This window comes from Nematolebias whitei, chromosome 8, assembly GCF_014905685.2.
Source record: "Nematolebias whitei isolate Nwh7 chromosome 8, NemWhi1, whole genome shotgun sequence".
NCBI lineage: Eukaryota > Metazoa > Chordata > Actinopteri > Cyprinodontiformes > Rivulidae > Nematolebias > Nematolebias whitei.
This window is the reverse complement of record NC_056505.1, coordinates 51,893,490-51,918,406: the sequence shown is the minus strand read 5'-3', so window position 1 is coordinate 51,918,406 and position 24,917 is coordinate 51,893,490. Positions and strand designations below refer to the sequence as shown.

General features: G+C 43.0%; 1 protein-coding gene across 1 annotated transcript in view; it reads right to left on the bottom strand.

Annotated features, from left to right (window-relative positions):
• Window positions 1-1,508: 1,508 nt before the first annotated feature.
• Window positions 1,509-24,917, bottom strand: part of ncaph (non-SMC condensin I complex, subunit H) — a 152,176-nt gene continuing 128,767 nt past the window's right edge. Inside the window, exons 15-17 of the mRNA XM_037680782.1 lie at window positions 20,006-20,082; window positions 18,925-19,000; window positions 1,509-1,568 (exon numbers count right to left, since the gene is read on the bottom strand). Of these exons, the coding sequence (XP_037536710.1) occupies window positions 1,509-1,568; window positions 18,925-19,000; window positions 20,006-20,082 (213 nt within the window). The remainder of the gene's footprint in view (window positions 1,569-18,924; window positions 19,001-20,005; window positions 20,083-24,917) is intronic.

Genomic DNA, 24,917 nt, shown 5'->3' with positions numbered 1-24,917 from the left:
CCTGTATAATTTCAATAATAAACTTCATAAATGAAACTTTAAGTAATAAATGAATAACTAAATTTAACATTTATACATTACAACTGAATAAACAAGTAGTTTGAATACATGCAAGGTGTTTTACAACAAAAACAAAACAACATTCATATCAACATGATCAATGTCATGTTAAACACGATTGTTGCTTCTTACTAGTAACGGGTGCCGCTCTGCTGCGTGTTGCCCGGTGGCGTGCATGCGCCCGGTGGCGTAGATGTGCCCGGTGGCATGCACGTACTCGGAGCTGGTGTGGTCGGGAAGGGTCAGAAGCGGGGAGGATTGGACAGTCAAAAGCTGAATCTGGCGAACCTTCATGTTCAGTGGGACTTTCTGCATCAAAATAAGAGTGGAAAAACAGCAACAGAGTACAGTTAGCAATGATGCTAACTAATGACGACGTAACCGAGTCAGCCTCGTTTGTTCAGAGTACTTTCAGAAAACGCAAAGAAACGGTTGCATGAGGAAAAGGAAATATGCTTAAAGTAAATAAAATACACTCACCATCAACTATTAGTTTTTTAAGCTTTCCTCTTTGCTTTGGTGTGCGATGGAAGCCCTGCACCGCCATCTGCGCAGACACCTCTTGAAAAATCTTTTCATTTCGTTTCGTTCCATCTAGCTCGCGCTGCACTTGTTCATCGGCCAGCAAACAGAGAAATGCCTGAACTTCAGCATTCGACCACGGTTGTGCCATGATTATTTGTTTTACCTTATAAAATATTCCAAAATAAGCTCCTCCGATTTCTTGTTGTCTGTTATGCGGGTGAAAAAGAAAATGGTGGATTGTGATTTCCGGTGGAAGACTGAATCTCCGCCCTCCACCAATGAATACGCCCCCTGACCAATCAGTGACCTACAGTGCGCTGATGTCACAACTAGACCCTACAAGAACCAGACCTGGGACCTCAGTGATTTAGGTCCCAAAAATGGGGTGGGTTTCACCACTAGAGGCATTGTTGATAAATCCCGCAATCGGCCACAACTAGTTACATAGGAGTACCAAAAAGACCCGTGGATAAGGGGCTTTAGTGGCTTTAAGAATCTGTTGGACTACTGGCAGGGACCAATGCAGACATGTTGCTGTTTTTAGTTTTCTACATTCGCCTTATAATCTATCTATTTTTTGTTTCTTTTTTAGCCATCTTATTTGTAAAAAAAAAAAAAATCTGTATGCCTTTTTATAACTATTGTTGTCACTGTTGTCCATTGTTTTCATCGTTCTTTTTTTAAATCAGGTCTCTCTTGTAAATGAGTCCTCGAGGCTCAATGGGATTTACCTGTCTAAATAAAGGTTGAATGAAAAAAAGAACAAAATAAAAGCAATACAAGCTACAAAGAATAAAAGCAGATTTATTTTGACAAAAACATCAGAAAGGAACAAAGGCAAAAAAAAAAAAAAAGAGCAATTTAAAAAAAAGGCAAAGACTGACAAACAAAAAATGTGACTCCATGAGTTAATTCTTTTCTTCTCATTGGCCTTGCCTGATGATGATATCAGACATGTCATCAACCTTCACCAGCTCCAAGTTCTGGAAAACAAACAAATTTAAAATGAACGTTCATTAAAAAAACATCTAAACTTTGGGTCAGTCATCCTTATTTCTGTTACCATACCATACCACTTTATTTATAAAGCACTTAAAACAGCTACAAAGCCAACCAAAGTGCTGTACAGACAGAACAACAGGTAACACACAAAGCAAAATACAAAATGAGGTAAATCAGAATATAGACATAAAAACGATGCAGATAATGACAACAAACCAGTGTGGAGCATACAGGATCAAAACAGAACATCTTGTGTTGAAAGCTACTGAATAGTACTGAGTTTTTAAATGGGACTTGAAAACCGAGAGGGAGGGGGCCTGTCTGACAAGCAGGGGTAACTCGTTCCAAAGTCTTGGTCCTCCTACAGAGAAGGTCCTGTCACCTCTGCGCTTAAGACGAGTTCCTGGAACTGTGAGGAGCAATTGGTCTGCTGACCTCAGGGAGCGTGGTGGGACATACGGTTGTAGCAGATCAGAGACATGGGGGCGGGGGGGGGGGGGGGGACACTGTTCAGTGATTTGTAGACATACATGAGTATTTTGAACTGGATTCGAAAGTGAACCGGTAACCAGTGCAGTGAGGCCAAAACTGGTGTAATGTGCTCTCTTCTGCCTGTGCTGGTTAAAAATCGGGCTGCTGCATTCTGGACCAGTTGTAGTCGTGCTATGGAGGTTTGACTGATACCAAACAGGAGTGAATTGCAGTAATCAAGCCCAGATGTAATGAATGCATGTATTACTGTCTCCAGGTTATTTTTGGACAGTATGGGCTTCAGTTTAGACAGCCGCCTCAGTTGGAAGAAGCATGATTTTACAATCATGTTTACATGATTGTTAAGCTTCAGGGAGGGGTCCATTATCACGCCCAGATTAGTGACTCTTTGCTTTTCTGACAGGGTTAGAGTGGAAAGGTCGATGCAGTGGTTTGTGATTGTGTCGTTGGGAGGGAACAACATGACTTCAGACTTCTTTTCATTGAAACTTAAGAAGTTTAAAGCCATCCAATCCCTGATGTCAGCCAGGCAGTTGAGCAGCGGTTGAATAGAGCATGTACCATTTTGTCTTAGGGGAAAGTAAATCTGACAGTCATCGGCATAGAAGTGGAAGGACATGTGTTTCCGGAAAATAGTACCAAGCGGCAGCAGGTATAAAGAGAATAGGAGGGGACCCAGGATGGACCCCTGCGAAACCCCCCATTTGAGCTCTGCCTCTGCGGAACTAAAATCCTTGATGGAGACACAAAAGGATCTGTCAGTGAGGTAAGATCTGAACCAATTGAGGGCTGATCCTGTGATGCCCACCCACTACTCCAACCTAGCAATGAGGATCTCATGGTCGATGTGTCAAAGGCGGCTGTGAGGTCCAACAGGACAAGCAGCACAGAATCACCGCTATCTGTGAATCTGAAGATGTTGTTAAAGACCTTCAGCAGGGCAGTTTCAGTGCTGTGAAGAGGTTTAAAGACAGATTGGAAAAGCTCTAAGATGGCGTGATCCTCCAGGAAGCACTTTAACTGGGACTCGACTATTTTCTCCAGTACTTTAGAAACAAATGTTACTTCATTGAAACAGTAAAGATGAAGCACAGAAGTCAAATTATAGTATCATATTTTCTGGACTTTAAGTCAGACCTTTTTTCGTAGATGGCCAGCCTTGCGACATATAGTCTGAAGCGACTTGTATATGTTGTTTTCCCCTATTCATGACAATTGTTGACTGACTTGTTTATGTTTATTCATACTGACATGAACCAAACAGTAAACATGACCATTTGCAGCTGCGAGAGGGCCCTCTAGGCTTTGACAACTATATGTGGTTCCTTTTCTTTTTGAACCCTGCAGATGTTGGATGCTGTCTATCATGGTGCACTAAGATTCATAACTGGCTGTGGTTATCGTACCCACCACTGCAACCAGTATTCACTGGTTAACTGGACATCATTAACTTCACGCAGACTCTCTCACTGGTACATTTTCATCTTTAAATCACTTCTTGGTCTGCTGCCTTCATACATCTCCTCCTACTTGTCTCTGCGTGAGTGCAGCTACAGCGTGCGCTCTCAGGACATTATTACCTGCAGTGTTCCCTCAATGAGGATTGAACTATGCAAAAGGGCCTTCTCCTACTCCGCTCCTGTTTTCTGGAATATCTTGTAAAAAGATTTGAAGCTCTCGACCTTTGACCTCTCTAAGTGTCTTTAAGAATCTGTTGGACACCTGGCAGGGTCCAATGCTGACATGTTCCTGTTTTTAGTTTTCTACATTTGTCTTGGAATCTAGCTGTTTTTTTTTGTTTTGTTACCTTTTCCTTTTAGCCATCCTATTTGTTAAAAAAAACAACTGTAGTATGCTTTTTTTATAACTGTTTATTGTTGTTGCTGTTGTCCATTGTTGTCATCTTTCTTTGTTGAAATCAGGTCTCTCTTGTAAATGAGTCCTCGAGGCTCAATGGGATTTACCTGTATAAATAAAGGTTGATTGATTGATTTCTGATAACCCCCCACCCCCCTCCTCCGGAGTTGGCGGAGTTGTTCAGAAGTGACGTTGAGGATGGTAACTTGCTTGTTGGACTCGTTGGCTTGTTATGTTAATTAAGCCTGTTCAGGATCCCAGGTATGTTCTGTGTGTTATTGTTATTATTATTGTTAAATCACATCAATGTGAAGAAGATGGAGATGATTGTAGACTTCAGAAGGAACAAAAACATCTACACCCCCCTGAACATAGGAGGATCTGTGGTGGAAGTGGTCTCCAGCTACAAGTACTTGGGTGTGCACCTGAGCAACAACCTCAGCTGGAGCAACACCACCAGCCTGATGAAGAAAGCTCATCAGAGACTCTACTTCCTCAGGCGACTGAGACGAGCTGGTCTGGGAAGCTCAGTCCTCACCTCCTTCTACAGGTGTGCAGTGGAGAGCATCCTGTGCTCCAGCATCAACGTGTGGCATGGAGGCTGCACAGCTGCAGAAAAAAAAGCTTGCCCTGAGACAATTTGTTGTGATTTGGCGCTATATAAATAAACTGAATTGAATTGAACAACAAACTGGTTGATCCACTATGACAGTTTAATTTAAAGAGGTCCAGTTAGACAAAATTTCATTAGTCCAAGGTCCGGAAGTCCAACTATTTAATGTCATACAGGTCCTTCTCAAAAAATGAGCATATTGTGATAAAGGTCATTATTTTCCATAATGTAATGATAAAAATGAAACTTTCATATATTTCAGATTCATTGCACACCAACTGAAATATTTCAGGTCTTTAATTGTTTTAATACTGATGATTATGGCATACAGCTCATGAAAACCGAAACTCAGTACTTGTCCAGTTGCAGGTCTTATAAGTATAGGCGAAATCCGACCTTCCAGACAGGAGTTATTATGAATTCCTGTTTTATGGTGAATGTTTGACAAGCACTTATTTTGTGTTTTTCAATTAGGGCTGTTGTAAACGAAAAGTTTAGTAATAGGGTAATCTAGAGATTATTCTGACGATTAATCGGGTAATCAAAAACGAAATTTGTCAGGTTCTGCAGTAACTACCGTACTCATTTTATGAGTGATGCAAATACACGAAAAAACATTAAACAAACAACCCATTTAATTCCTCTTTTTAAAATATTTTATTGCTTAAGTTGAATTACTTTTAAACATCACATAATACACTAAATGCTGTAAAATAATTTTTATGGATTGTAAAACTGAATGGAATTTACAAAGTAGGATCTGGAAGGAAGGACATGATTTGGATTGAAGGTGGAGAGGATCTTCTGGATCCTTCATCTTCCACCATGGACAGCTGCTGCATGTCTGTGATGATCATATTTAAAATGCTGTTTGTGAACTCAGCCGCTGCACAACCAACATCCTGGAGCTCTTTGTACGAAGCTGTCCAACGTATGACTCTGACATTTACTGAAAAGAAGAAGAATAACATTATTATTTGTTTGTTCATTGTAATGCCTTAATACATTTTCAAGTGTACTTCACTGGATATTATAAAAATATGTAATATTGTTAAGTAATCTACACTTTCTGATGACCTGCTGCAATCAAAGTAACATTAGTGTCAGTTGTACTTGATTTATGCATTTTACGCTTTTATTTATGTGTGAGGTTTGAGAATGATTTAATTAAAACCCTCTGTCACTGAAATATTTTAACCATCACATAAAAATCTAAATACTGTAAAATAATTTTATGGATTGGAAAACTGAATGTAATCTTTATGTTAGAAACTGAGTAAGATAGATAATATAACGTTTGAGTTTGTGCATCGAGTTCTGCAGACTGTATTACTATTTAGTCTTGATTGCTGAGCTATAAACAAATGTAATAAATGCAGATTAATCAGTTTTCAGTCATAAACAGCGGCAAGAAGAAAAAAAAATCCTACTAACTCATGTAAATACATTTACACTTGAAATATTCACCCTAAATATCTCATTAAGTCAGGGTGGGAGTACAGCAATAAATAAATGTGTCAGTCTGTTGCTGCTTTTATCTTTAACAAACTTGCATCAAGTCCTGCAGTTTATTTCCTCACACAACGTACAGACCCTGCCAGGTAGCCACTATGATTAGTCAGCAGATTTAACGTTAGCAGAAATATGCCTCATTTTACATCTATAACATGACAGATGATGATCACATTTAGTTTAACATATTTTGCACAGAGAACATGATACCTCTTGCAGCTGCAGACGAGTTTGATGCTACAGCAGCTGTTTTCTCTTCAGGCGCTGCAACATGGACGACGTGCTGTTGTGGTTACTCCAGTTCTGCTTTGCAGTGGAAGCATTGAGCTGTGTCATCTTTTCTGTTTAGCCTAAAATGTTTCAAACTTTTGACAGTTTTTGTTGTTTTCGGGACTCTTCTTCTACGCAGGCTCCGTTCCCTCCATAGCTACAAATTTAGCACATAGGCGTTAGCGGAAGCGCTAACGTGTAACACAAAAACCTTCCAGCTAGACCACAGTGCTCTGAATAGTTCAACGAAGCTTCGAGGCAGATAAATTTGCCTCGAAGATTTTTTGTAATCGAGGTCCTCGAATGATTCGAGGAATCGTTTCAGCCCTACTTTTCAACATGTCATATGTGGTAATCAACAGTTAGCGAAAACAGTTTCAGTCTAACATCTTACACAGGGAAGAGTCACCCAATAATCGACAGTTTATTCTCTAAGTGGGTTGGGCTTAAGTGATGTCATGATTCTACAATACCAATGTGTCTAGAAGTGCTCACTGATCAACACAAAAAAATCAGGTGCAGATCAGATGATGTACCACTGGAATAATGTAGGGGGCTCACTGGAGTCAAAAGTTAATCCACAATACCAATGTGTCTAGAAGTGCTCACTGATCACGCACAGAAAATCTGTTGCATATTGGATGATGTTTGACTGATATATAACTGTTGGAATAATCTAAGGGGCGCACTGGAGTCATATAATAAATCACTATACCAATGTGTCTAGAAGTGCTCACTGATGAAGCACAATAAATCTGGCACATATCGGATGAAATGTCACTGAGATATAACTGTTGGAATAATCTAGGGGGCACACATGAGTCAAATGTTAAACCACAATACCAATGTGTCTAGAAATGCTCACTGATAAAGCACAATGAATCTGGTGCAGATCTAGGGCTGGTACCTTTCTACAAAAATCAGTATTGGTACCTTCACGTCAGTGTCCGTTCCTGGACGATTCTTTTTTTGGTACAAGTTTTGTAATTAATATTAATTCTAACAAGAATAAAATTACGTTACACATTACAGTACAAATTGTGAGTTTTATTTTTTAACTTTGGTATTTCTATTCCAAGCAGTTTTCTTACATAAAATGAACAAATAATTTCTAGTTCAAAAGACCAGTTACAAACAACAAGTGACACGTCAGTGTCTAATGCTCACTGCTACACACTGAGGACCTTTTCACTTAACAGTTTTTCTTCAGAAACATCAACATGTCTGGCTGATGGTGTCTCCAGCAGAAGATGTTCACTCTGAGGCTGTAGATGATGATTGTTGCACATACAGATACTTGGTTGTCAGTTTGATAGCACTGACATATTGTCCCTCACATTCCACCAGCAGGTCACTGGATTCACTGAGGTTAGGGTTGATGCAGACTTCTGCACCTCTGTGTCTCTTCCTGAATCTTCTCTGTGGTTCTCTGGGGGTTTAGGGCTCTGATCATCTTCCTAACTGACATCAGAACACAAAACATCAACAATAACATGGTTGTGTTATTATTGATCAAAAAACATTATCTAGGCTGAGAGATAAAAGTTTAACTGGTCAACAACATCCTTTAAAGTTTACTTACCTCCACATTGCAGCCTCCACTGTAGAAAAAGGCAGCAAACTTTTAACAACAAAGTTTGTGACTGTCCTGTGGCCCCCACCTTGCTTTTCTTTTGTCTCTGTCCTCCTCAAATCAGGGACAGAGGCTCCTGTGAGGAGACCATTAACATAAACAGTGAACATTAGGTGAACTGTTTAAGCAGCTGACTGGATGGATAATCACATTTTTACAAGCTAAGCTTTATCTGTTACTGTCATTCTTTAGTTAGCTTCTGAGTTTAGCTAGCTACGTAACCATAAAATAAAGCTACACACTAATATCTTAAAGTTAGCGTTACATGGATTCTAGTTTAATTCACTGCGATGCACATATTAAGCTGTAGTAACGTTAACAAACCTAAACTCACCAGCTGAAATCCCAGACACAGCTCCGTCCTTGGAGTTCTTTGATGAAGAGGAGTCCAGCCGTGGAGATAATGAATCAGGCCGTTCAACACTCACAGGCTGACTTTAACGCTGAGAGGAGGAGGGGGAGCGGCTGCTGTCCTCCTCTCTCCTTGCAGAAAAACACAGAGCAACTTTCTGCTCGTAAATTGAAGCCGTTCGACAACACGGACTGCACATGTGAATCCCATCTGTGGGCGTAACCAGCACCATAGACGTGCAGCTATACGGCAGCTCTATACAGCTCTAGGTGTAAACACGTAGTCTGTTTGCTATACAGGTCCTTCTCAAAAAATTAGCATATTGTGATAAAGGTCATTATTTTCCATAATGTAATGATAAAAATGAAACTTTTATATATTTCAGATTCATTGCACACCAACTGAAATATTTCAGGTCTTTAATTGTTTTAATACTGATGATTATGGCATACAGCTCATGAAAACCCAAAATGCCTGTCCCAAAAAATTAGCACATCATGAAAAGGTTGTCTAAACAAGCTATTAACCTAACCATCTGAATCAACGACGTAACTCTAAACACCTGCAAAAGATTCCTGAGGCTTTTAAAAACTCCCAGCCTTGTTCATTTCTCAAAACCGCAATCATGGGTAAGACTGCCGACCTGACTGCTGTCCAGAAGGCCATCATTGACACCCTCGAGCAAGAGGGTAAGACACAAAAAGAAATAGCTGAATGAATAGGCTGTTCCCATAGTGCTGTATCAAGGCACCTCAGTGGGAAGTCTGTGGGAAGGGAAAAGTGTGGCAGAAAACGCTGCACAACGAGAAGAGGTGACCGGACCCTGAGGAGGATTGTGGAGAAGGGCCGGTTCCAGACCTTGGGGGACCTGCGGAAGCAGTGGACTGAGTCTGGAGTAGAAACATCCAGAGCCACCGTGCACAGGCGTGTGCAGGAAATGGGCTACAGGTGCCACATTCCCCAGGTCAAGCCACTTTTGAACAAGAGACTGCGTCAGAAGCATCTCGCCTGGGACTGCTGCTGAGTGGTCCAAAGTTATGTTCTCTGATTACAGTAAATTTTGCATTTCCTTTGGAAATCAAGGTCCCAGAGTCTGGAGGAAGAGAGGAGACACATAATTCACATTGCTTGTGGTCCAGTGTCAAGTTTCCACAGTCACTGGGGTGTCATGTCATCTGCTGGTGTTGGTCCACTGTGTTTTATCAAGCGCAGGGTCAATGCAGCTAGCTATCAGGAGATTTTGGAGCACTTCATGCTTCCATCTGCTGAAAAGCTTTATGGAGATGAAGATTTAATTTTTCAGCATGACCTGGCACCTGCTCACAGTGCCAAAACCACTGGTAAATGGTTTACTGACCATGGTATTACTGTGCTCAATTGGCTGCCAACTCTCCTGACCTGAACCCCATAGAGAACCTGTGGGATATTGTGAAGAGAAAGTTGAGAGACGCAAGACCCAACACTCTGGATGAGCTTAAGGCCGCTATCGAAGCATCCTGGGCCTCCATAACACCTCAGCAGTGCCACAGGCTGATTGCCTCCATGCCACGCCGCATTGAAGCAGTCATTCATGCAAAAGGATTCCCGACCAAGTATTGAGTGCATAACTGAACATGATTATTTGAAGGTTGGCGTTTTTCGCATTAAAAACACTCATCTTTCATTGGTGGGATGAAATATGCTAATTTTTTGGGACAGGCATTTTGGGTTTTCATGAGCTGTATGCCATAATCAACAGTATTAAAACAATTAAAGACCTGAAATATTTCAGTTGGTGTGCAATGAATCTGAAATATATGAAAGTTTCATTTTTATCATTACATTATGGAAAATAATGACCTTTATCACAATATGCTAATTTTTTGAGAAGGACCTGTATGTCTGCGTTTTACCTGCTGGCGTGCTGAAACCACGTGACAAGTTACAGCCAATACCGAAACTTGACACCGAAAAAAGAGTGATGTTTCAATACATACATTGACAGACGCAGTTCGGTCGGTGCTATACAAGAACCTCAGTTCGGTATACAGCGCTATGCAGATTGGATGATGTATCACTGAGCTACAACTGTAGGAATAATGTAGGGGGCGCTGTGGAGGCTATTGGCCACTTATGGATTCCTGTTCAAGGGGTGGGTAATGATCAATCATAGTGATTTTGGTACACCACGGCTCATATCTGTGCAATTTAGAGCCAAACGTATTGCAACGGCATCACTTCTTAATTCGTCACACTGCCACGTCCACATCCTCCAGCTAAAATTGGTTGTAATTTAATTCAAGTCAGACCAACTTGTTATATGTTGTCTAACACAGGATCATCCAGATCAAGTCAAGGGTGTCAGAGAGGGAGCATTCCAAGTAAAAAAAGTGACTTCCTGCTCTGAGGGGGCAGGGCTTGGATGACGTCCGAATATGACCAAAGAGGATCAGTGGGCATCTAACAGGGATGACTCATGCCAAGTTTGTTGCATTTCTGTCTTTCAATGTGAAAGTTATAGCGTTTGGAAATTAACGGCGTGAAGCACAAATTTGAGGCCTGGCCACGCCCCTTTAACATAAACGAAAACGCAATCTTTAGATAACTTTTACTCCCCAATGTTTTAAAGGCATATTAGCTAAGTTTGAAGGCAATCCTTCAAAATTCTAGAAGGAGGTTGTTAAAATTCACAATTAGAAATGCCCAAAAATAACCCTTTGACACAAATGGCCGACTTCCTGTTGAGTTTGGACCAGGGCTCCAAGAGACTTTTTCATAGGTGCTGAGAAGATACAGATGTTTACTGAGTTTCAGAATTATCTGTGTAATGAACTATATCTGTTGATATTATTCATAAATTAAACGGATTCTTTCATTTTTCTGGACTGAATAATATCGTGCATTGAACGATTAAATGTGACGTTAATTTTCTTTGACCCATCAAAATGAACGTGGTCATTTATTAACAAAATCAAAATTTAACATCAAACATTTACATTAATTTGGCAAAAGTGATTACAATAACACATAGCTTAATTAGCAAGCTTTACAATTAGGAAACCATACGGCCATGGTTTCCACTTGCAGCTTTTAAACCAACAGACATTTCTGAAAATATCTGGATGATTACTGGCAGATAGAAGAGTTTTAAAGATGGGAAATGAAGGAGTTTAAATGGAGAGGGAAAGATGGATGAGGGAATATGTGTCTGTATAACGAACGGCACTCTCCATTCGAACCCAGCTTTACCTCGGTACGCTTCGGTAGGAAATCGACTCGTTACCTCTCTGAAGATGAATCAGCTGGTACGGAGTTCCATTTAACGCTACCATTTCCAGCGTCTCCGTAGGATGGTTGGAAAACGTCCGGAGTAGTGACGGTACTTCGTTCAACACACGTTCACCTCACGGGTGGACTCACATGAGGAGTAAGTCCGTCAGAGGTTCCACTCAGATGTGGAAGATTCCATAATCCCCACGAGACTCGGAACTTTGTTCTGCGTTCCGAACTGCATTCTGTTCAGCTTAGTTCCCATTGTTCTCGTTGTTCTACATTCCAGCATTCTGCTTGGAACTAGGAAGTGTTGACCCTTTTAAAGAGTTCAGTTCCGGTTCCTCTGAGAACTTCCTGATTGGTCGAAACGAACCAACAGGGTGTGGTCTTAGTGATGTAAGAGGTTATTAAAAGTCAAGGAGAAAGATTAGGTTGTTTTAAGAACAGACAGAAAGATGTTTTGAAGAAATTAGACTTTTTGGAGCCAGTCTCCTCCTATCTGTCTGAAAAAGTTAAACATGACATTTCTTTCCAGTAAACATGTTTTTGACCGAAACTTGACTTTTGACCGACTTACAACTTGCTCATTTCAGACAGAAAATTAAAATGCATAATTACTCTTGTAACAACATTAACTTGATTTCTACTTTGAATGAGGATTAAAAATCATTAATACTGTTACACAGTTGATTTAAAATGAGTAGTTCACTTCAACATTTAAAATGGTTTGAACTAAACACACTTTTGATTATCAAGACATTTGTAAAATAGTAATGATAATAAAAAAAGAGTGTTCTTTCAATTGATCAGTGCAGGACACACTTAGAAAGTCTCTGGATGAACTTAATTTTGTGTTTCTGGACTCAAATCAATGAAGTAACAGTTCTTGTCCCAGGAAGGCCCTCAGGGCCAGATTTGACCTGAGGCTTAGTTCACTACATCTGTCATAAATTGGCTAGGGGCTGAGGTTTTAAAATATTCTTGGGGGCGCTGTAGGAGGCTATTGGCCACTTATCATGGATTCCTGTTCAAGGAGTGGCTAATGATCGATCATACTGATTTTGGCGCACCTCGGCTGAAATCTGTGGAATTTAGAGCCAAACGTATGGCAACGGCATTACGTCTTACTTCTCCATGCCGCGCCGTCCACAAGCTCCAACCAAAACTGTCAGTGTTGAAAAGCAAGTTACACCAACATGTTTTTGGTCACTGGACACAGTATATTGCTGAATATGTCACATGGGTCAGAAAGGGACTGTTCAACGTAAAACGTTACAATTCCTGTTGGCAGGGGGCGTGGCTTAAGTTATGTCATGATTTGACCATTCAGTCTTGCAGGGGACCGGATGTGGATCAATCACTGGAAGTTTGATGTCTCAGACAGTTTTTGTGTAGGAGCTATTAGCGTTTTGTTTTTCATAGCGAGATGTCAAACTTTGAGGTCTGGCCCCACCCCTTCAGGACGCTCCGAAACGCACTGTTTAGATAACTTTTCGTCCCCCATGCCTTTTGACCAAAATGTCCCAATTTTGAAACCGATTGATCGAAACCCCTACAAGGAGTTTGTTCAAATGCGAAGGCTCTAAACCGCCCAAAAGGTGAGAAAATGGGGACGGCATTAAAAAATGGCTGCCTTCCTGTTTATTGTACAACGTTTGTGCTGGAGGGTTTTCTGTGCATCTTGAGGAATTGGACAAGTGTACCAAATTTTATGCTTCCACGACAAACGCTGGTTATAACCCCAGATTCAGATTTTGCATGCAGGCAGGTGTTTCAATTAAATTCAATTCAATTCAGTTCAGTTTATTTATATAGCGCCAAATCACAACAAAGTTGTCTCAGGGCACTTTACAGGAACATTCACATACATAAAAGCCAATTAGTAAAGTTCTCTATCTAAGGAAAGGTGTGAGCTCAAAAGTGAGGCTCCATAAAACAAATAAAAATCATTCTGTCAGAACACTGAGAACAGAATGGGTCATAGCGAAAGTAGAAACATCACGTAGATAAAAACGAATAAATGATATGGCAATGACCAGGCAGCCGCCATATAAATATCCTCCACTGTCATCCCTCCATGCAGAGCCATGGAGGATGAAATCCCTCGAGATTCTCTGGAGGATCCAGCCCAGATGAACTGTAAGCTTTAGAAATAGCCTCACACAACAAGTGTGAGAGGTGCTGGGTGGATAGAGGGCGTCCTGCAGAGCTGTCCATGTAATGTAAGAACAGACGCCGAGAGCGGCGAAGTGCGGCCGTGCGAGTCACGTAACACAAAAAAACATGCGCACGGGACAGAGGAGGTAAGATGTTGCTTCCTCCTCAGAATTATGAGGAGGAGGATAAAACCCATCCAAGGTTATCACTCTCAATCTGAATGAGCTTCTGATGCTTTTAGGAGTAAAAGCAGGGTCAGGACGCAGCACAGCTGAACTGCCATCAGCTTGAATTCTGAGACATGAGGGGGCAACAGAGAGAGCAGATAAATCACTCACTCTCTTTGCCAATGTCAGAGCTAACAGCAGGGCTGTTTAAAGTGTCAGAAATTTAAGTGAAACCTAGTCTAAAGGCTCAAAAGGTGCTTTGATCAGAGCGCGCAGGACCATCGTTAGATCCCACTGTGGAGCTAGTGGACGGGACACAGGTCTGGTTCTCTGTACAGCTTTCAGAAAACGCTTCATCAGCGGGTGGTTAAAAAATGTTCTGTCACCGAAACCCTCATGACAGGAAGAGACAGCAGCAGCATAAGTTTTAATTGTGCTGAACGCTAAATTTCTGTCCATCAGCTGCTGCAGAAATGCCAGAACACCACCTATTGGACATGAGATGGCCTCCACGCCTTTCTTTGCGCACCAGCGCTGAAAAACTGTCCACTTTGATGTGTACAGCCCTGTGGTGGAAGCGGCTTGTGCGCCCTGGATCGTACGCACCACATCCTGTGGGATGCCCATCCTTTCTAAACAGAGCCGTTCAACGGCCAGACCCAAAGGTGCTAATCAATTTCTGGGTAACTCCTGACCGCTCCTCCTGCCTGGAGGAGAGTGTCCCCCCTCCACGGCAGTTTCCACGGCCGGCCTGATATCAGTCGCTGCAGATTCGGGAACCTTGGGGCGCTTATGCGCTCGGGAGCTACGAGGATGACTAACAGTTCTTTCTCCCGGACCCGTTCAGGGTCCGTGATATCAGCGGGACTGGAGAGAATGCATAAAGGAGCATTTTTGGCCACAAGCTGTGAGCGAAGGCGTCTACCCCTAACGGTGGGTTGTCCCGTGGACTCAGTGAGAACCATACCTGACACTGGGTGTTCTCCCGTGTGGCGAACAGATCCACTGCTGCTAGGCCGAACCTGCTCCAAATCCAAAAAATCAGCTCGGGATGGAGGCTCCAGTCCCTGTGGCGGGGACCGCCCCTCGACATGATGTCCACTCCCCTGTTCAGGATGTCGGGAATGTACATTGCTCTGATGGAGAGCAGGTTTTTGTGTGCCCAACACAGCAGCTGTCTCGCAATGCGTAACAGTTGGGCTGAGCACGCGTCTCCCTGACGGTATTTGAAAGCTGCCATCACTCTGTTGTCTGTGTGGATCAGAACATGCTGATCCCGCAGCAGGGGAGCAAAATGTTGAGTCATGTTCTAGACCGTGAGATGTGTTAGCTCATTTATGTGAAGCAACATGTGGTCCGGTCACTGTGCTCCCACTGCCTGGGACAGACACGTTCCTACCCAGCCTGACAGGGACGCATTTGTGAAAACTGAGATGTGTGACGTAGTCCTGCTGATGGGAACTCCCTGACTGAATGAGGGGGTTTCCCCAGTGATTCAGATTGGTTCTCACGGAGGGGGGCACAGAGATCATCCGCCTCTTCTGACGCACAGGATCTATGCGCAGGTGGGCGAACCATCTCTGAAGGCGTCTCATGTGAAGCAGGCCCAGCAGAACCACGACATGAGTCGCTGACACCATCCCCAGGAGTCGCATGACAGACAGAGCTGTCACTACACTGCAGAGTTTGACACAGCAGAGCTGAGCTGACAGAACGTCGGCTCTTGGCTGTGATAAACGGGCTCTCATTGTGGTTGAGTTTAGCTCCACTCCCAGATAAACAATCATCTGGGACAGGAGAACGATACTCTTTTTCCAGTTTATAGAAAACCCCAGATTTAGCAGGTGTAACGGTAGCGTTTTCTCATTCCTGCAATGTGTAACGGCTGCAGAGCCATCTCCACACATTTTAAGAACATGTGTGGGGCGAGGGAATAACCGAACGGTAGCCTGTACTACTACAGAAACCCCTGGAAGGAGAAACGCAGGAATTTCCTGTGTTTCGGAATGATGGGAATGTGAAAAGATGCATCCTTCAGCTCTATGGAGGTGAACCAGTCGTTCTGGTGAACGTTCTCCAGCAGCTGTTTGATTGTCAGCATGTGAAATTGTCTCTGCATGATAAATTTTTTTTGAACATGGACAGGTCAAGAATGGGTCTCATCCCTCAGTTTTTTTTCGGAACCAGGAAGTAGTGGGTGGGAGTAAAACCCCATATTTTCCTCTCCGTTGGGAACTCTGGCAATCACGTTTTTCATCAGAAGTTCCTGACCTTCTGACTGGAGAGACAAGCTATGTTCTGAAGATAACAGAACTGTCTCTATAATCCCTCTGAATGGTGGGGGTTGAGCTGCGAACTGCAGTGTGAAACCCCTGCTGATCACACGGTCCATCCATCTGTCCAGGGAACACACTCGCTGCCACTCTGAGTAACACACGGAGAGCGGGCACACGTTTTTTGTGTTGTGTCATGTTTCTCATGGACGTCAACCAGGCTAAAGCCCCTATCGCCGTCACCTGCTCCGGATATTCTCCGGGGGTTGGGGGGGGAGGGCTCCGACAGAAAGGGCTGTATGTGTGTCTCTGTGCTGGGCCCAGGCTGCGGTCTCACATTAGAGCTGAGGTGAGCCGGCGCACAATGAGAGGAGGCATGAACGGTTTTTTTAGTGAGACGCTGTTTCAGTAGAGGCTGCAGCTGTCGTGGAGAAACATGTTTACTCCCGCTGCATGGTGAGTGGGCAGAAACAGCAGAAAATAAAACGGGCTCTGGCTGAGAGCAAGGGATTTTCCCGGACTTGGTCTGCTGAAAAACATAATTTTTAGCTGACGTGGCAGACGAGTGTTTTGTGAGATTTACCGAGCTGTGGTGCCTTTTAAAATGCTGTTTAGAGATTAGAGATTTAGAGATTACAGGCTTGTTCTGTGTGGGGAATGTGTGAAGAGAGACAGCTGTGAGATCAGTTGATCTGACAGTCAGGCTGGAATCAGATGAAACTTTACTCTCAGGGATGTTTCTGTTTTATTTCGAAACTACATCATCAAAAACACACACATTCCCCTCAAGGAGCTGTTCCATGGTGGAGGGGGCTGGCGGAGGAGCGCAGCGTGAAGTCGCTGCCACAGCTGTGGAGTGTCTCTGCTGCTGTCGCTGGCCACGGCGGTCCCTCCAGCGGCCGGAGGAGCGGGAGGAGGACTGTGACATCACCAGATGGTGTACCGTCTCTGAGACCTCCTCGGACCTCTGCGATTTATCAAGGAAGGTCCTGAAGTTGGCCCCGAACAGCGTCTCTGGGGAGATGAGGCCCTCCAGCAGGTCTCTCTGCAGCCTCTCGGGTAAGGATGGCGAGAGGCGGAGCCAGGTGGTTCTCTGGATCATGGTCATCCAAGCGGTGATGTGGGACAGACAGACCGCAGAGGTGGCGCACAGGTTGAGGATGAAGTTAGCGGCTTTACAGAGGAAGCTCTTTGTTTCCTCTGGCAGGTCTGCTTCCTCCAGCCTCTTCGAAATGCTGAAAGCCAGCAGGGCGATGTTGATGTTTGCCGCGGCTGCCTAGAATGAGCACTGATGAGCTTGGTTGGAGAGCTTTGTGATGGTCTGGTCGTGCTTCCCTGGAGGGACAGGTCAATAGTCTATCCTGGAAGCCTTTGTCCCAAACGTCTCCGCAAAGCTTGGCTCCAGAGAGGGACCCAAAAGAAAACCCCGCTCAGTAAAGCCCTCCACTTTGGTGATGGGGGTGAAGGTGGAGATGGGCGCCTTCAGCTTGCCAGGCCCAGCTGCAGCCTCGTTCCAGTATGATGTCATAGCTGGAAAGCAAGGCCAGACGGGGGCATGGCGACGAGCCGGGGCGGAAAGTCCCTTTGTGTCAGCAGCCTCCTAGATTATGCCGGGCAATTCCAATTGGAGGGTGCAGACGACTGGGAGCGAAGTGGTCGCCGACATAGGAAGACCCGAGGTGGCTGAGCATTCACTCAGCTGTCCATCTTCCGTCACTACGCTCTCCATGAGGGAGGGCGCAGTGGGGGCTGCTGCCATTATCGCCTTTTTCAGTGGGATCATCCAATTCACCACGCTAAAATGCATTAAAAAAGGCAATGGCGTTGTCCAGCGAGTAGCGACCCACCACGAAGAACACTCCTTGGCATTTACCTTGAACAAGGCTGCTCGTCTCTGCTTCTCCTCTGGAGAAAGGAGCTCACAGGGACGGCAGGAGGTGGCGAGGTCGGCGTGGTGGGACCCAGGCATCCTTCGTACGTGTTGCTGGACATCTTTTTCTTCTTCGTTCTTCTGACAGTGCTAGCTAGCTGGCTGAAGAAAAAATGGGAGCCGATTGGCCGGTCTCACCGTAATTTATACGGACCGGGAGTGGAGCCCACACAGCTGGTGGGCATGGACTAAAGTTTTCAGTGCTGCGAGTGAAGGGATAAACCCACTAGCGATAGCCTTAAAGGGCGAAGCATATACGAAATAGAACTAAGGTTAATGCGGAGGGTATTTTGAAAATTTCCAGGAGGCGCTCGAGCCGTTTCTGTTGCAATTTTTGCAACGCCCTTAAAATACGTAAATTTTCAGCAGTCCTGATGCGTTCGCCAAATTTGTTGAGTTTTGGGATATGTTAAGGCCCCAAAAGGCTAATTCATTTGACGGAAAAATTGCTCGGGCCTAATGAACTGAGCGATTACCATAGGCCTTCGCAGCACTTCAGCGCTTCACTGCTAGAGCCCAATTAAAAAAACAGCAAAAACACTGTTTAAAAAGTCTCCAAATAGAAAACAGCCTCCTCCTGACTCTCCTTAAATCTGCAGCACCTGCTTTCATCTACAGCTTATTGAATGTTCATTATGCATGAATGTGCACCACCAAGTGTACACCCAAAAACTCTGTTCTCCAGGAATTTCCAAGTGTTCCGGAGTTTTAGCTGGACATTTAGCCTTGTTTGAGTCTAGATTTTGCTCGGACCATAATGAGCAGAACATGCCACATTAACATGGCTAGTGCATAATAAGCATTGAACATGTGTTTAAAAGACATTCACCTTTTCATTGGCCAGATGAAGCAGAGCAACAAATGCCAGGGGGACAGACAGGTTCTGAGCCATAGTGTTCGGCAATCTGGACGTACACAAAGAAAACAGAAAGAGGGAGAAAATCATGAAATAATTGTGTGCAACAAGGCTCAGTTTTAGGATCCACTCTCTTTACAATTTATACAAATAATGTAGGTCAAAACATTCCTGACGCCTCCTTACATCTCTATGCCGATGATACAGTTGTTTATTGTCAAGCTAAGACCAAGGTTGTCAAGGTTTTTCCAGATTCTACAGTTTGCATTTGACATCATTCAGTCAGACTTAAGGCTCCAGTATACTCGCGCGTCCTGTCAGCCGCACGGAAACTGTGCGCAGTGGCCGCAGTGTTGAGATTTCATACTCAAACGTCCACCCTGAGAGGCTGCAGTCAGCTCCACAGACAAGGGGTGTTTACCTTTGGGATAAATTGAGGTCGCCGATTGGTCATTTTGGCCTGTGGGACCCAAGAAGCAGCAGATGGGTACCGGCAGTCCAAGCGACATGCGGCTCGGTTGGTCACTGAAGTAAAAACTCAGGTGTGGGAGGAGTTCGGAGAGGCCATGGAGAATGACTTCCGTATGGCTTTGAGGCAATTCTGGTCCACCATCCGGCTCCTTGGTGGCAGGGCCCTGGGAGTGGATGAGATTCGCCCAGTTCCCCTGGATTGGCAGACCGGGGTGGTGGTCCCCCTATTCAAAAAGGGGGACCGTGGAGTGTGTTCCAACTACAGGGGAATCACGCTCTTAAGCCTCCCTGTTTATGTTGTTTATTGTTGTTGGTACTTTATTTGTTGTCTGCCTAAAACAGGTCTCTCTTGTAAATGAGTCCTCGTGACTCATTGAGACTAACCAGTAGAAATAAGGTTGAATCAGAAAAAAAAAAATAATAATTTTGCGTTGAAAATGAAAAATCATCAGCTGTCAAGTGAAGATGAAATCTATACGTGAACAAGATTTTTCACTTTCATGCAGCTTTTATGCAACACAAGAGCTACTTGTAATTATTATTCGTCTTAAGTGCCGTATTACAACAGGAGGTTGGAAGCTACCTTTGAAGCAGTGTCTTTGTGGTCTGGCTGAAAACTTTCTCTCCACTCACTTCTGGTGTCTCTTGAGTCTCCACCTGCTGAGAACATGAAGATGAAAGCGATATAACAGATATAAAAACACTGAATCAAACAAACACTGCTAAAACTGACCGACTGCCCGACTCATGCAAACTCGGACTCAAGACGAGATGTTCAAAACGGGAAAAAAAGGCTGGGACATGGCGGCAAATCGGTGAACTGCATTCTGCAGGGACCCCGTCAGCCCCGCTGAACAATTGTCTTATATAATTAAATCCTCACTACCTCCATGCTGGATTCTGCCTCAGATTGGCGTCGCCGCATGATTGACTCGACAAAGCTGTGATATCAAGGTCAAGGTGTCTATATTGTCATTCACACCACATGTGATACATGAGGTGGAACAAAACTATGTACACAGGGTCCCAGTTACATCCAACAAAAATACAAATTGTAAAGAAAAACAGTAATAAGATCCAAGACATGAACCAAGAAATACGCTAAACTAAGAATATACTAAGCACTAATAGTACAAAACAATGCGCCAAACAACAGCAGCAAGAACATGATAATTCCTCTAAGGCCCTATTTACATGGACACGGTGGGGTAAACGTAGGTTTTTTCGTATGTTAATTAGAGGAAAAGATCTGCGTTGACATGGACGGACTTAGTGTTTACATGCATCCGGAAGAATGGACTATATGCCACGGACTTCCGTTCTAGCGCTTCCGCATTTATTAGCCACGCTGAACACGTCCGGCTCTCAGGCAACACAGTGTTAGTAATGGCGTTTTTCCACTCGTTCGCTGCAGGACTTGCTGACAATGTCTGTTAATGATGTCTACAGAATTATTCAGACGTCCTCGAAAGCACCCACATCCAAAAAGGACAAAGGATTTAAGCTTTATGTGTCCAACTACATAAATAACTATGAAGGTAAGTCGTATTTGTTTTTCAGTTCACCAAACTGCCTCATATAGGCTACATATAACACAGCTAACATGGCTAATCTTGCAAAATTGTTGCGTAAACGTTAAGTGTTTTGTCTCTACAATGTTTCTGTTTAACACAAATCTTAGTTTCAAACAAGGACGCAGGAGAAGTCACAGTTAGGGCTGAGTGTTTCCGTTCCAGAAGCCCCATTGTTTGAGTGTAAGTCAAAGAGACCCGACATGTTCACTACAGGGCTGTGTTTTAAGAAGCTAGAAGGACTTTGAAGAAGTACACATTTTATATATGATAGTCAAACTAAATCACATAACATTAATTGGCTACACAAGTTATCTCTGATTGATTAAAGCAACAAAAAAAGCCCAACTTGTGTTTATTTTATTTATTTATTTCTGAGGTACACAAAGGAACAGTTGCTTCAGGTTTGTTATTTTCAAATCAAGTTTCTGTGAATTCTGTCACTGCAACAAAAAAATAAAGAAGAAGAATATGATTGAACTGCATCAAATGGCACCTGGGTTGTCATGTAATACATGAACTTAGGGAGTATCAGAAAGAATATAACAGTGATGGTTCTCACAGAAATGAGATTGTGTTTGGAGTTCTTTTTAGTTTAATGAGTAAAGTGAGCTTAGACAAAATATATTTTAATACATTTTACATGCTAAAGGTGTCTTAACATTTTTCTCATTTCACTTTGATCATTTTTAATGATTACTTAAAAGGTTTATTAATGGTTTTATAATTATGGTTGTCTTTTTATAATAGCACTTGGAGCTGGTACATTTTGGTCTCTTAACAAATATTTGGTATTGTACACAGATGGTGCTGAGGGAATCAAAGCCGGTGGAGTTTCAGGGGTGCCAGTGCACCTGTGTGGCAGGTACAGTCTTGTGCAGCCATGTGGCAGCTCTGCTATTCCAGACGGCTCACTACTCCCAGTTGAAGCTTCCAGCTGTACCTCCAGTCCTAAGCTGCACAGATACCCAACAGAAGTGGCATAAACCAAGGACAATGGTAACTACATATACATGAGTCTTTAATCCTGTTTATGAATTTTAGTTCAATATTTACAGCAATGTTGTTTTTGGATGCAGGGCATAAAACCTGGTCTAGTAAATGACATGGTCGTCCTGTCAGCAAGACCAAGAGAGAGGAAAATCTTTGAAGGAATTAGGTTTGTTTTAATTTTAAGACCACAGACACACATGCACAATTTTTTTTAAATTAATTTAATTTAAAAACAAAACAGAACACATCCATCCATCCATCCATTATCTTTACCCGTTTATTCCATTTTGGGTCACGGGGGTCGCCGGTGCCCATGTCCAGCAATCACTGTGCGAGGGGCAGGGTACACCCTGGACGGGTCGCAAGTCCATCACAGGGACACATAGAGACAAATAACCATTTTCTCTCACTCACACCTAGGGACAATTTAGAGTTACCAATCAATCTAACATGCATGTTTTTGGTCTGTGGGAGGAAACCGGAGTACCCGGAGAAAACCCACGCATGCACGGAGAGAACATGCAAACTCCACCCAGAAAGGCCCCTGGACCGGGGTTTGAACCAAGGACCTTCTCGCTGAGAGGCAGCAGCTCTACCAGTTGCGCCACCGTGCTGCCCAAAACAGAACACATGTACAACAAAAACTTAATTTAACCACTTAAGTTAATTTTGTGGGCAGCACGGTGGTGCAACTGGTAGAGCTGCTGCCTCTCAACGAGAAGGTTGCTGGTTCAAATCCCAGTCCGGGGCCTTTCTGGGTGGAGTTTGCATGTTCTCAGTGACCCAAAATGGAAGAAGCGAGTAAAAGATAATGGATGGATGGAAGTTTATTTTGTACTATATTAGAAATACTTTAAAAATGCAAATAAGTAAATAATTCAACTTCGTTTTTAAACAAGACAATAATTTGAATCCCTAAAATACAATAACATAGGCTTCATTTAATATTAATTTTATCATTTGAATATTCATTTCTTGTTTATGACATAGTTTTCTTTTTCTCCACAGAAGCAACTTGTATAAAGGTGCTACCAGCCCTCTTCCACTCATCTCCACCCTAAGGATACAGGATGTGTACCGGGGACTTCCAGCTGAAGAAGCTCCAATGATCACCACAATGGCTGTCTCCAACGATGTCCCTCTTGTTGACTCTTTGTTTGGTCCAGTACAAGAGGGAAGCGTTCTGTCATATCAGCTGCCAGCAAGGATAGTTCCCAGGACCCGTCCACACCAAGACGCCCCTTCTCCCCCACAGCTTCCACTCTTCAATTACAGGCTTGAACCCTCCACCTGTGAGTATGTTTGTTCAGAACAAGAGCACCACCATATGACGTCCCTTGAGACAACATTAGAGATGTCTCACAAAATTGAGAGCAGCACGCGGGAGCAGAGTTTCTGTGCAGAGTGGCACCAACTAAGAAAGTGTCGTGTTACCTCAACAAGATTTAGGGAGGTCTGTCACACCAGGGGTGACAGCTCTTCTGAAAATCTTGCCAAAAGGCTTCTGAGACCCTCCAGTCAGACTGCTGACCTGCGGCGGGGGCTTGCCTTAGAGCCAACAGCAGTAGAGGAGTACTGCAGGGTAAGGGAAGTCAACCACTACCCCTGTGGGTTCCTGATCCATCCTGACGCACCATGGATGGGGACATCACCAGACGGAATTATTTACGATCCTGAGGAGCAACAACCGTTAGGCCTTTTATAAATAAAATGCCCAAATGTGACAAGCTGGGTGGACTGCTGTTACATAATGATTAGGGATGGTAGGCAGACACTCAAACGAACACATCCATATTACTGGCAGATCCAGGAACAAATGTTGATTTCAGGGTGTGACTGGTGTGACTTTGTCATTTACACAGAAAATGACCTGTTCATTGAGAGGGTTCCTCGTGACATGGAAGTACTGCAAACCATAAAACAAAAGGTTGACCATTTCTTTTTTTATTTTTACCTCAGTGCTTGCCTGGTCAATTAAAGTGGCATTGTAAAGCAAAACCTTTGAATATACGTGATTAAATATATTGTTAATACCTGAGTCATGTTCCTTTTATTTTATTTTAGTTTTAATCAGTTAAGAGTTATTTCTGTTTAAGGTCTGATACAATTTATTCTGTATGAAATTTGCTACTTGACTGTCGTAATCGTACCCTCTTTGCAAACTGTTTCTGTTTCAACATTTTTGCTCTAGATGAGTGGCATTATTTTTTTTTTTTTTTTTTAGCAAGAACAGTTGATACTTTTTGGAGTTCCAGGAAGAGCCATTGTTAGTGCATTTAATTATATGATTAACAGCATATTACTTAACATAAAATATTTTTCATGTATTTATTCATTTTATTAATTCCTATTATATTTATATATATATATATAGATACCAAAAGAAAAAAGAAAAATCATGAATGAAAAAGAGTAGAAACTTATATCTGCCCCTGTAATCATGCTACGGTACTTTGCAGGCATTTGAAAAGATGCATTTTAATGTCCCACACGAAGGCTCGACTTATATGAAAAAACATTATATAAGAACTGATGTAATGGGAAAAAAGTATAAGAAATGTAGATATTTATGAAAGTGATTTACTTTTATTTTAAATACAAAAATAACAAAATGAAAAGTAAATATATAGTATACTTTCTTGCTATTACTCAGATGTCAGGCTTCTTTGCCCAGGCCTTTACTAGTGGGCCATTTTCATAATTTGTGAGTAGACAAGCAACAGTGAACAGTTGGTTGATTCTCCCAAAAGCACCAAGGGGAATTTCAGAGTCAAATAACTTGTGCTCTTTGACTCGGCGAATGAGGTGCTCCACATGCACCATGAGGCGTGCTATGGCCTGGGTCTCTCTAACTTCCACTGCAGACATCTGAGACCTGCCAGACAGAAATGCTGGCCTGTACACTTTGCAGGGGACAATGTCATCAATAAG